This window comes from Petaurus breviceps, unplaced genomic scaffold, assembly GCF_028583685.1.
Source record: "Petaurus breviceps papuanus isolate PSGF00001 unplaced genomic scaffold, PetGlider_PUasm1.0 90903, whole genome shotgun sequence".
Classification (NCBI taxonomy): domain Eukaryota; kingdom Metazoa; phylum Chordata; class Mammalia; order Diprotodontia; family Petauridae; genus Petaurus; species Petaurus breviceps.
Window position 1 is genome coordinate 18717239 of NW_027187376.1, and position 13329 is coordinate 18730567.

The 13329-nt window shown below is 37.7% G+C and overlaps 1 protein-coding gene across 2 annotated transcripts in view; it reads right to left on the bottom strand.

Annotated features, from left to right (window-relative positions):
• FAM117B (family with sequence similarity 117 member B) overlaps positions 1-13329 on the bottom strand; it is a 116272-nt gene that overhangs the window by 49831 nt on the left and 53112 nt on the right. For both annotated transcript variants that reach the window (XM_069075349.1, XM_069075348.1), the window contains exon 3: positions 1452-1544. In XM_069075349.1, coding sequence (XP_068931450.1) covers positions 1452-1544 — 93 coding nt within the window. The remainder of the gene's footprint in view (positions 1-1451; positions 1545-13329) is intronic.

A 13329-nucleotide genomic window follows, 5' to 3' on the forward strand; every position in this document is an offset into this window, starting at 1 on the left:
CCTTGTTTACTTCTTTTCTTGAATGCACTATAGTGTGACAATACAGACATTTTTATGCAAATTAGCATTACATAAATTCTACTTTACATAAATAATTCTGAAAGAAATAGTCATTTAAAAAAAAACCCAAGTTAACTTTACCTTACAGTACTATTTTCTCTTTCTCTGCCCCTGCCCGTAAGCATCACACAAATCTGTCCCCCACCCAAAAAAATAAATCACACCCACACACCCCCAAGCGAAAGCAAAACACATGCAAAGCCAGATCAGGGGCTTGTCTTCTGACCTCTGGCACTGTGCAGCCTCTGCCTATCTGTTTTCATTGTCTGCACCTGGGTACTGCAATTCTGTCCCTGGCCTCTGCATACCAAGTGTCTATGTGTCTGCCCCACATGTGTTTTGGTCAGGCCCCTACATGGCTGGTTCTACCCTAGCATGTTCCTCCTCCTGTTCTATCTCCATCTCCCACAAGTCCTTAAACCATGTGCCAATCCCCTACCTCCGTGGGTGCAGAGAACCTTTCCTTCTTTATCCTTATCCCTTCCCCATGTCTAAGGGCAAATTTGCATTATGTAAAAATCACTTTATGTTTTATGTAGAGATCTAAAGAACAGTTCACTTACATAAAGGGTGAACTGTCTATATATATAGTTTGAAAAGAGAAGGGGGAAAAATGAAAGATGGGTACTTGCTCTTACTGACTATTCAATTTGGTGTTAATAATTTTAGACTAAACATATTTCAACATGTAGTTCATATCTGACCAAGGCAAAGCATTTGCAGACTTCAAATGGAAAATGTTTGCCTGATAGTATTCTTTTTAATATTTTTATATTTTGTTTATAACTACAATTATAGTTAAGAAAAGTTTGACAGAAGTTCCCATTATAAGATGTCATCATTTAGTTGTATGAACATTGTGGTTTCTAAATTAACTCGGTTACTGGAAAAATTCTGAACCAAATGAAGGAAATTAAGCCTTTTTGTTCATACTGAGAAAAATGTCATAATGTACACTTTTGATATATAATTACTGACATTCAAGGGCTATAATTTGCCTCTAAATTCTCATAGAACCACTATTTATGTCATACAAAATATGCCAGGATTCCCTGAAGTTCAGTTTGGAAACTATTAATATTAACCCAGGGATGTGAATAAAAATATCATATAAGCTAATAATGAATATGAATGTTTGAGGTTGTCTAAAATTTTTTTAATGATCCTCTGGAATTAAAACTCATATAACAGACACAAGCTAGATTCAACAAAACCAAAATCCAAAGGAAAACTAACCCTGAGAGTCAACTGAGTAATGACCTCGTCTTCCCACCAATAAATCACTTTAACCGACTTTTGTGCAGTCACGCCAGTCAATGGAAATCCTCATATATCACAATTTCATGGATATGACTGGCTCAAGCAAATTGCTCTAAACAGGTATTCCTGACCTCTTTAAGCTGGTCTGTGCTGCCCCAAGATGCTGAACGCTTGTGGGATCCTTTCTTCTTCTCAGAATATTCTTCAGCCCATGCACTCTCTGTCTGCAATGAAAAAAATTGATCAAAGTTTAGCATATTAAGGTTTCACAGAGAGGAGTGAAAGGAGTGAGGGAAGTGGGGAGTAAAAGGAAGGAGATGAATGCAACTACTGCCTGAAGAAGAGGCAATTTGCCCCATAGCTTTGTATAGGCCAGGCTGTGCTGAAACCAAGGTCTTTCCTATTCGTTACAAAAGAAAGAAAAAGAAAGTCATCTCAAATACATAGTTGTCTGTCTCTAAACATATTAAAGAAAAAAAAATCCAGGAAAACAAATTTCACACTTATGTGAGCTGCATTAACACCAGAAGCAGTGGAAGAAATACCAAATTATTAAATAAGTTATATGATCAAACTATGAAAAGAATTAAGTAGATATTCCTATAGAAGACAGGGAAGTAAAGAAATTTACAAAAATATAGAATACAGAAAAAAATTTATGTCAATCAATAAAAGTAACAAAAAGCAGGTACAAGTGGATACATAAGGAAATGGAAATAAAACTCACCAACAAGCCCAAACCCCGTTGCAGATATGAAAGACTGACTGAGATTAAACATTAGCTTCACCACTGTGACTCAAGATGGTATTGAAAAGGCGGGGGGGGGGGGGGGGGGGGGGAGGAGAGAAGAACCTTATACTTTGTATTTGAAGAAATTAAAAGAAAGAGACATCTTTGCAAATGGAAAGAATTCAAAGGACTCCAGTGTAGAGAAATATAAAACTCAAGTTGTGTGAGAGTTCTGGTCAAGATAACTACCTGAACAAAGACAGACTGCCCAGTTCTCACACAGCTAAGTAGCTCCAGGAAAAACCCGAAATTTGTACTGGGCTGAATAATGATTAAGAAATTCAACGAGGGGCAGCCAGGTAGCACAGCGAGTAAGAGCACCGGCCCCAGTGTTGGGATGACCTGGGGATCAAATCCAGGCTCAGACACTTAGCACCCACCCAGAAACACCTGGCCGTGTAACCTTGAGCAAGTTACTTAACCCCAATTGCTTAGGGGTGGCTAGGTGGCTCAGCAAGTCAGAGTACCGGCTCCAGTGTTGGGATGACCTGGGGACCAAATCCAGGCTCAGATGCTTATCACCACACCCAGAAAAAACTGGCCATGTAACCTTGAGCAAGTTATTTAACCCCGATTGCTTAAAAAAAAAAAATACATGGTTAATACAGAAATATGCTTTGCATGATTTCACATGAATCATATTGCTTGCCTTCTCAATGGGTAGTAAAGGGCCTGACAGAGAATTCACAACTCAAAATTTTAAAAAATGAATGTTAAAAATATTTTTAAATTTTAAAATAAAATATTTGCTTTTTCTTAAATTCACAAATACATTATTCCCTTTTCTTTTAATTTTTTATTTCCCATATTCTTATGTTTAACTTTCTTAGCATAATTCAAAATTACTTTCTAGAATAGTCAGATCAATTCACAGCTCCACCAACACTACAATAATTTGCCAGTCTTTAGACAATCCCTCCTATATTTGCTTGTTCCCATCTTTTGTTGTCTTTACCAATTTACTGTGTAAAAAGTGGTACCCCAGAGTTATAATGTGTATTTCTTTTGTTATTAATGATCTGAAGCATTCTTTTTGAAAGGCTAATAATAATTCAAAATTTGAGAACTGCATTTATATCCTTTAACCTCTTACATAATTACTAATTATAAGTGGTTAACAAGTCACGGTATATGAATGAAATATCCTGTCAGTAACAAATATGATGAATACACAGATTCATGAAGACTTAATATAAATAGATACAAAGTAAAGTATGCAGTCAAAAATACATATAAATAATAACAATGGAAGGAAGAACAAAAAAAACCTTAAAATTAAAACTGAATGCTTGTAAATTATAATGACCACGCTTAAACTAAATGAAGAAGCTAGATGTGAAAGTGCCATCATTCCTTCTTTGAAGGTGGGAAACTGAGGCTGGAACAACTAGAATTTATGTCATTTTTTATGCACTGGTTAGTTTTGCTAAACTGTGCTTTTTCTGTTTTTAAAAATTCTGTAGTAGGGGATGACTCACAGGGAGGAGAAGAAATTACAGTGGGTGGGAAGTCAATGTGGTATAAAAACAAAACTTATTGAATAAAATTATTTTTTAAAAAGCAAAAAAATAAAGTATAAGAAACAATACCTACTATTAAGGCACTGATACAGATATTCAACCTAAACCCTCCTAGCAGGATTCAATAGGAAGACCCAGAGTAGGGTCCCCCCCATAGATGACTAACAGCACTGAAAGACTACAGTCTGCCCCACTGCACTGTGTTCACAGTGATAAGATCACAGATTCATTAAAACATGGACTTAACTAACACCTTATCTAACACTAGATAAGTGGGTCAAAAGAAGCATTAGATATAAAGGAAAAAAAGATAAACATAATAATATAATCACTTGAGAAAATATTTAACTTCACTAACAAAAATGCAAGTTTAAAAATACATACAGGCTACCATTTCAAACTTATCAAAAAGTCACAAAACTCAACACTGCCAGTACTGTTTTTGAAAGCTATTTTGGCAGTACAAATTTGTACTGAGTATATTTGTACTCAACCCTAGTTGAGTCACAAAACTGATTTCAATAAGACCATGGGAAATATGCCCAAAGAATCTTAGTTTACTTCAAGGACCTGTGATTTCCTTTGTGTGTATATTTTCCCTCTACCAAAACAAGTTATAACCCCTTCAAAGTAAGCAGAAGGTATTCAAGAGCCTCACTGACCAAAATAATCCGGCATCCTGAGAACAACCGGGCATTGTTCAGAAAATCACCAAGGTTAGTTTTGGACAACACACATACAGTCCAGCTCATTAGCGTCCTAGACACAAAGTCTTTCTAGGTGAGTGGGATTTGCCAGAGCCTGCGATCTGTGGGCAGAGGCTTCAAGAACCCTACCCTTGCCACAGTGAGGAACTGAAGTAGGAAGGAATTCGTGAGAGAAAAAGTTACAAAGAGGAGAAGTTCTGTGTAAAAATTATATAACTTACAATTGAAAAATAGGAGACAGCCTAATTACCCGATAGTTGGGGAATGACTGGATATACTATGTAACAAGAAACTATGACTATCGCAAAAAATGATAAATAAAAGGAACACAAAAAATTTAAATATGATTATATGATCCTACAATCTGATATGCTGATTGTTGTGACAGTAAGTAAAAGGTAAATTTAAAAAAAACTGAAAAGCTTTACATTAAGTAATTAAGAGCAAAGAAATGAGAAAGAGAAAAATGTTACATACTAATAACTGTAAAAACAAAAATAAACATACAAAGAGAATGAATGTAAGATGTAAAGGAAATATTTTCTATGCTTCTCCACATATGGCACAGAACAGTATCTTAATTAATATTTAAGAGCTTAATTAGTATTTGTAAAATATATTTGAAGGAGAAAGGAAATAAAGAATAACTAATGAACTGCTAGGAACAAAATGAACACAAAAATTTTTAAGTGAAAATAATTGAAAATATTTAAATTTGATGAAAAAAATTAAGTACCTAATGTAATTTTAAAATGTCCTTAAACGACTCATGATCAAACATGCTATCCACTTCCAGAAAGAGAAATGAGGGACTAAGAATATAGATTGAAGCATATTTTCACCTATTTCTTTTTCATAGAGGGTTAAGAGTGGACGTTAGAGGGGAAACATAGCTAATGTACAAATTTTTCTTGTAAGTCTATACATATTTGTAATAGGTTTTATTTTTATTGTCTTTTCAATACAGGGAGGAAGGAGAAAATTTGGAACCGAAAATAAAATTGAATTAAAAAAAAAACTTAACCACTTCAATACAGAAACAAATATTCAGATTATATATGAAATTATGAACTTCTATTAATTTTTTTTAAGGATTATTACATTTAACAAGGTAGTAGCAAAACTGCCAATTGTTTCTATCTTCTGAACTTTTTCAATCTTTTCGTGCTTTTCTCATTTATTTTGAATCTTGGTCACTTCCCACTAATTTCCAAGCACCCCAAAGATACCTTCCCTTGAAACAAGTAAGTATGGCCAAGCAATCCAAGTCAACACCTGAGTTGTCTCATTCTGCCAAAGATGGGAGGTAGGCTTCCCTCCAAGTCTTCTTCAGCCAGGATTGGTCACAGCACTGATAAATTCTGAAGGCCAAGTCTTTTCTTCTTTTGGTTAACAATCACTACCATGGAGGTTGTTCTTGTTTTACTTATTTCACTCTGCATTTAAGTGTACACAAACATTCCCAAATTTCTCTGGATTCTTCCTAGTTACATCTTCTTATAGCACAATAACATTCCACTATATTTATATGTTACAACTTCTTCAAGCATTCCTCAATTGATGAGTACCCACTTTACTTCCGATTGTTTGTAAATACAAAAACTGCTGCAATAAATGTTTTAATTCAATGAAGCCCATTCAATATTCCCAAACTCTTAATAACTTTAACAGTTCTTTCTTATGCTAAAATTATTTCATTTCTTCCTCTGACTTCTACTCATAGGATCTTCTGAGTTTTCCCCCTGAAGATGCACCATTCTTATCCATTCCCCTTCCATGTGGTTAGACCACAGGTGCTTCACTGAGCTGGAAAACATCATCAGTAATTTCCTAATACATGGTCTTAAGAGATTTTCTGGTTCAACTTTCTTATCACCATTTATTTAAGAGGAACAAGTCACACAGTTAGCTGGAGTCTGCAAAATCAAGCTTATCAGCCATAGCTCCTATTAGTTTCTGGTTTTACCTGATATAGATCTTCCCCTTTTACCATTTGTTCTTTGATGTGTAAATCATTACCTTCTCCTACTTTCTGTGAAATTCCATTGTACCCATACTGCTACGTAACCAAAACTTATAATACTTAGGACTCACTGATTTTTTGTTTGGTAATGCTTAGTCTCTGAGCTCAAAAGACCTGTTTTCCTTCTATCTCTGTCTCACTGATTCTATCAGGAGCAGCACCACCATCAACAAATCTGACAGCTTTTGTCTTAAAACTAAACAAAAAGCATTTGTCAAGAACAGGCCATGCAAAACAAAAACAAAACCCAAATTAAAAAAAAATAATAACATGCCTCTTTCTTCACTCCCTCCCCTTAAAAAAAAAGTTACTATAGGAATGAAAAAATATCTCCTAAAGAGTCATTCCCCAAGGGGTAAATGGTCCGAGGATATAAGCACAATTCTCAAAAGGACTAGAAACTATATAAAAAATTACAGGAAAATCAATTACAATTTACTCACATTAAGAGAGTTATAAAAAGACAGGCACACTAGAGTTAAAAATTGATTCAACAAATCTGTAAAGTATCCTGCGATTTCTCTCTCCCCAAAATCTCTTGCATCAGGTCTCTTGCAGCTCCCTTTGTTGAGGTCTTCATTCCCCTCCTCACCTCAGTTCTCTCACATTCCAATCCTTCCTACACACCTGCTGCCAAAAAATCTTGTGTATCTGAACATTTGACTCCTCTACTCTAGTAGCTCTGGTGGCCCCTTATCTGGCATTTCCTCTGTTGGGCTTTTAAAGGCCTATGCAACCTGGCCCCAATCTATCTTTCCACCCTCACTGCATATGACACCCTATCTGGCACTCATGTACTTCCTCATACATTCCTCCTGTGTCCTGCTTTTTGTATCTTTGCATTGGTCACCCATGGGCTGGGAATGCCCTCCTCCTTGGCTCCAACTCAGAGAGTCCCTCATATATCTTTTGTGTAAAGTTGTTCCTAATCCTCCCCTGAAGACCTAAAAAATATTGCCCAAACTCTCTAACTACTTTGTACATATTTGTTTTTCTTCATTTATAGTTATGCAATATGTTTTTATGTGTACTTGCCTCCTTTATTAAGGTAAGCCCCTTGCAAGTAAGAACTATTCCATTTATTTATATTTATTTACTTATATCTCCAGGTAGTAGCAAGCAAGCATTTACTAAGTATTTAGTATGTGGCAAGCATTGCACCCACAAAAAAATAAGTAAAGAAAGATATCTGACCCTTTAAGGGTTTACATTCTAACGAAAAAAGACAATGTTGAAAATGTGTGAAGAAAACCTGAGCAGTCACAGGGTGAAGAGCAGAGTCAGAAAAACATCAAGGAAGCGAATGGACCTGTCATGGAACAGGACCTTAATAAATATTTGTTGATTAATTAATTGAAATAAACAAGCATTTATTAAGTGCTTACTACATGCCAGGAACAATACTAGGCACCAATAAATGGAAAACAAAAGGGAAAATAGTCCCTGCTTTCAAGGAACTTACATTCTAATGGAAGATGACACACAGAGATACACATCAATACAAAACACACAAAGCAGGAAAAAGGTAACCTAAGAGAGGAAAACAAAAATAGCTGCTGGGAAGAGGGGATATGAAACTGGCTGAATGACTAGATTAAAAAACTAAACTGTCATTAGCAGATTTATCCCAACCAACAAGAAAAATAATCTAAGAGAGTGCCACCAGAGGTAGCCAGATGTTCTGAGCCCTATTCTGTTTGACATTTTTACTATAATGAAACTAGAAAGGGTCTATCTACTAAAGTATTACTAATGAATTGTGAGTCAAAAATATTAACAGACTTAAAGCCATGGTACACATCCCTTTCTAATTTTAACTGTACTAGTTTTGTTCATGCAGAAGCTTCTCAATTACATAAAATCAAAATTATGCATTTTATGTTTAAGTATCCTTCCATCCTTTATTTGGTTATGAATTCTTTTCCTATTCATAGCTTAAAAAGGTGTATTTCTTCCTTTTTCTAATTCATGATGTAAGCTTTTATATCTAGGTTATGAATCATTTTGAAGCTTTTCATGGCACATGGTATAAGACAATTGTCTCAAGTTTAGCTTCAGGATGGCCACAACCAGCCCCTGGCTGGAGGGACTTCTGATCACCAGCAGCTGGGACAATTTCCAGGATTATCAACCCACAGATGCTAAGGACAAAGTGAGAGGTCAGTGCAGTGTGGACTTTGGGATCTGGTAGTTCAGGATTATGGTCAGTCTTTGCCCAGGGTGAGAAGCCACTGAAGCACAGCGGCCACGTAGCTGCCACATGGCAGCTTCAGCTCCTGGCCTGCAGACTGTAGAAGGACCAAGCAGACAGTTTGAGGAGTAATCGCTCTTGCTTTAACCTGCTTAGATCTGGAGGTCCTGGGGTGTGCGACCAGCTTGCCAGAGCGTGTGGAGGCTTCAGAGAGGGCACCCATCTAATACCTTCAGCAGCTGAGAAAACCCCAGCATTTGGGACAGAAGCTCCCCTGTCTGGTAGCAGAGTCCTACTGTGGCAAAAAGCCCAAAAGTCAAGTAACTGAGTGGCAAGCAAAGGAAGCAAAGCAAACAGAGCAACCCAACTTTACATCCCTATTTAGGGGACAAAAAGGATCAAAGCATTGAACAGGAGGAAGACAGTGAAGTCAGAACTCCTGCACCAAAAGCTTCAAAGGAAAATACAAGCTGATTACAGGCCATAGAGGACCTTAAGAAGGATTTTGAAAACCAAATAAGAGAAGTGGAGGAAAATATGGGAAGAGAAATGAGAATGATGCAAGAAAATTACGAAATGAGAGTCAACAGCCTGACTGAGGAAAATAACACCTTAAAAAATAGACTAACTCAAATGGCAAAAGAGGGTCAAAAAGACAATAAGGAGAAGAATGCCTTAAAAAGCCAAATTTGCCAGATGGAAAAAGAATCTCAAAAGCTCACTGAAGAGAATCATTCCTTCAGAATTAGACTGGAGCAAATGGAAGTTTGTGATTTTATGAGAACTCAAGATGCTATTAAACAGATCCAAACAAATGAAAGAATAGAAGGCAATGTGAAATTTCTCATTGGAAGAACCACTGACCTGGAAAATTGATCCCGGAGAGATAATTTAAAAATTATTGGAGTACCTGAAAGCCATGATCAAAGAAAGAAACTAGAAATCATCCTCCAAGAAATTCTCAAGGAAAACTGCCCTGATGTTTTAGAACCAGAGGGCAAAACTGAGGTTGAAAGAATCCACCGATCACCTCCTGAAAAAGATCCCCAAAAGAAAACTCCTAGGAATATTACAGCCAGGTTCCAGAATTCCCAGATCAAGGAGAGACTATTACAAGCAGCCAGGAAGAAATAATTTGAATATTGTGGAAACACAATCAGGATAACTCAGGATCTGGCAGCTTCTACCCTGAGGGATCAAAGGGCTTGGAATATGATGTTCCAGAAGTCAAAGGAGCTGGGATTGAAACGAAGAATCACCAAGAATCACCTACCAGCAAAACTGAGTATCATGTTTCAGGGTTAAATATGGTAATTCAATAGAATAGAGGACTTTCAAGCACTTTTTTTTTTCCAAATGCTTTATTAACTTCTGGTTTACATCATTCATTTCCACCAGATTTTGAGTTACAATTTTTTTCCCCGTTTTTCCCTACCCACTGCCCCAAAATAGTGGTCCCACAGGATATCCCCTCTTCCAATCTGCTCTCTCCAATATCCCCTTCGACTTTTCCAATAGGGCATGGTGGATCTCTATGCCCCAGTGCCTGTATCTTATTTCCCAATTACATGTAAAATAGTATTAATAGTATATATATTTTTAAACATTTGATTTTAAAACTTTAAATAACACATTCATTCCCTTCCTCCCTTGTCACTCACCCTTACTGAGAAGATAGGCAATTCAGTATAGGTTGTACATGTGTAGTTATGCAAAACATTACCATGGTAGATATATTGTAAAAGACTGACTATATTTCCCTCCCTCCTATGCTACCTCCCACTCTCTACTTTCTATTCTCTACTTTGATCCTGTCCCTTTTCAAAAGTGGGTGCTTCCTACTTCCCTCCCTTCCATCATCCCCCCTCTTATCCCATGCCCCCCTACTCTCCTGTAGGGTGAGACACCCTATTTAGTGTGTATGTCATTCCCTCCCTGAGCCAAATTCAATGAGAATAAGGTTTTGCCTTTTTGCCTTCCTGTTCTTCTCCTCCGTTGTAACTATTTTCCCTTGCCTCTTCTATATAAGACAGTATACCCCATTCTGTCTCTCCCCATCTCCTCGTTATATTCTACACGTAACTGATGAAAATAAAAAATCAATTTAAAAATAATAATAAAGTAAACTATTAATTCTCCTTCCAATTCTTTCCTCCATATTCCTAATTTGTTTATAATCTCTTGCTTCATTTCTTCCAGACACTCCTGAAATCCTGGTAACCAAGCTATTTTTTCCTCTAAGGTTCTGTTTGGCAGTGTTTGTCCTGACCTCTCTTTCCTGGATCCCTTCCATTGACTACCTCTCCCCATGGTGTTTGCAGCCAGATCCCAGTCAGAATCTGCTGTCAGCTATCCCTGGTCAGGAATGCTGAGCAGTCTTCTGCCTCTCACCAAGACTTCCTTGGTCAGTGTGGCAGGTTGTGTCTGTCCCTATCCACCTCTTCTTTGAGACACACACACTCATTGTACTGGGTGATCTCTGTTCTCTCCTTCCTAATCAGGGCTGTGTTGTGAGCTTCCCCAATTAAGGGAGCTGCTGTAGGCTGCCACTCTGCTTCTCTTTTCTGGCAGCACTCTTTTCCAGTGTCCACAACTTCTGGCTCCCTTTAGCTGTCGCACTAAGATGAATGAAGGAACTTAATGATGCTTCTCTTCCCATTTCTTGGTCACTATTCAATCTGGTGCCCTTTCTGTATCACTGCTGGAATAAAATTGGAAGAGCTGGGCTCCTCATGACCGAATACAGTGCAATCTTACCTAGATGTCTTACTTTGTAATTCCTAAACCTTATAAATTCACAGTATCTTGAATATCTTTTAGTTTTAGCTGGGAAAATTCCTGGCAGTGTGAACACAGTGGACAGAGAGCCAGCCTGGTGCCAAGAAGATCTGGGTTCAACGTCCTGCCTCTGACACATACAATGTGATCTTGGTCAAGTCATTTAATCTATCAATGTTCCAGGAACCCAAAACACAGTTGCTGCTCTGATGTGATAAGAGTGAGTTCCTCCACCAAATCTGATAGAGCTAAGAGAGAAACAGCTGACTAGGGAAAAGTCTTTGCAGGAAGTTTTTCTGATAAAGGCCTCATTTTGAAGATTCCATCTTAGAAGAATAAGAGCCACTCCCCAACTGATAAATGGTCTGACAATATGAAATGGAAACCCTTAAGCAAAGAAACTTAGGCTACCTAATGCTCCAAATTATGCTTGGCTGGTTAATAGCACTTAACAACTATTTACTGAAGTTAATTGGAAAACAGACATGGGATTTCTATAATATTGAAAGACTGACAGTCTCAAACTATCTCCCCCATCCTTCAAAAAAACCCCCCCAAAACCTGACTTGACCAAACCACCCCCACTAGTTAATGTGCTGTATCTTTTTCTCCCTTCATGGCTAACTCCTTGGAAAGTTATCAATGCTACCAGCCTTCACTTCCTCTCCTTATTCTCTTCTAAATCCTGTACGATATGGCTTCCAGTCTCATCATTCAAATGAAACGCCTTCTCCAAAATTACCAATCAATTCTTAACTGCCAAGACCAATGGCCTCCCCTCGATCCTGCCCCTTCTTGACACGGGTGATCTCTCCTCTCGGTCGCTCTTTGTTCACTAGGTTTTGATGCTGCTGCTTCTCTTCTGGTTCTTCTGTCAATGATCCTTTCAGTCTCCCTTGCTGGTTCTTCACCCAGGTTAAAGCCATTAACAATGAGTTTCCCCCCAAAACACTCTCCTCTCCTCCCTCTGACCAGGGATTCTTAACCTATGATTTGGGAATTCTTTGTTTTGTTTTGGATAACCATATTTCAATACAATTGGTTTCCTTTGTAATCTTCTGTATTTTATGCATTTAAAAACATTGCTCCACAGGCATCACCAGATTGCCAAAGGTGTAGATGACCCAAAAAAAGTAACAAAACCATGGTTGTATATTGTCTTTTTCAGTGATCTCATCTGCTCCTAAGGGCTCTCTATGCAGATGATTCCCAGACCTATATAGGAATCTTCTCCTAATCTATAGTAGCACATCCCCTTCTGATCATCTTAGATTGGTTGTTCCATCTCAAATTGGGTGCCTAATACTTAACATTCCCAAAACAGACCTCATGGGGCAGCCAGGTAGCTCAATGAGTAAGAGCACCGGCCCCAGTGTCGGGATGACCTGGGGATCAAACCGGGCTCAGATACTTAGCACCACACCCAGAAATAACTGGCCGTGTAACCTTGAGCAAGTTACTTAACCCCAGTTGCTTTAAAAAAAAAAACACAACCAGACCTCACTAACTTTTCCATAAAAACTCCTATTCTCAACTTCTCAGTTACTGTTGAGGGCAGCCCCCTTCTTTCAGTCACCCAAACTTACAATCTTAGAAGCATCTGTTCATTCACCAAATACATCCAATTTGTTGTTCGATCTTATTGCTTGTATCTTCATAATATTTTTTATGTATGTTCCCCTCCTCCACTCACAGTCACCACATTGGTTCAAGCCCTTATCACCTCTTGCCTTCTAATTGGTCTATTTGCCTTAAATCCTCACCATTTCAATACATTCAGCTGCCAAGGTGGTTTTTCTAAAGTATCAGGTTGAACATGTCACCTTCCCTCCCCCCAGTCAATGTCCTCTAGTGCCTTCCTATTCTTTCAGAATAAAACAAACTGCCATGTTTGGCATTTAAATCTCTTCATAGTCTAATCCCTTCCTATCTTCTTAAACATCTTATATATTACTCTCCTCCCTGCACGCTACAGGAATCAAGCTATGCTGGTCTACTTG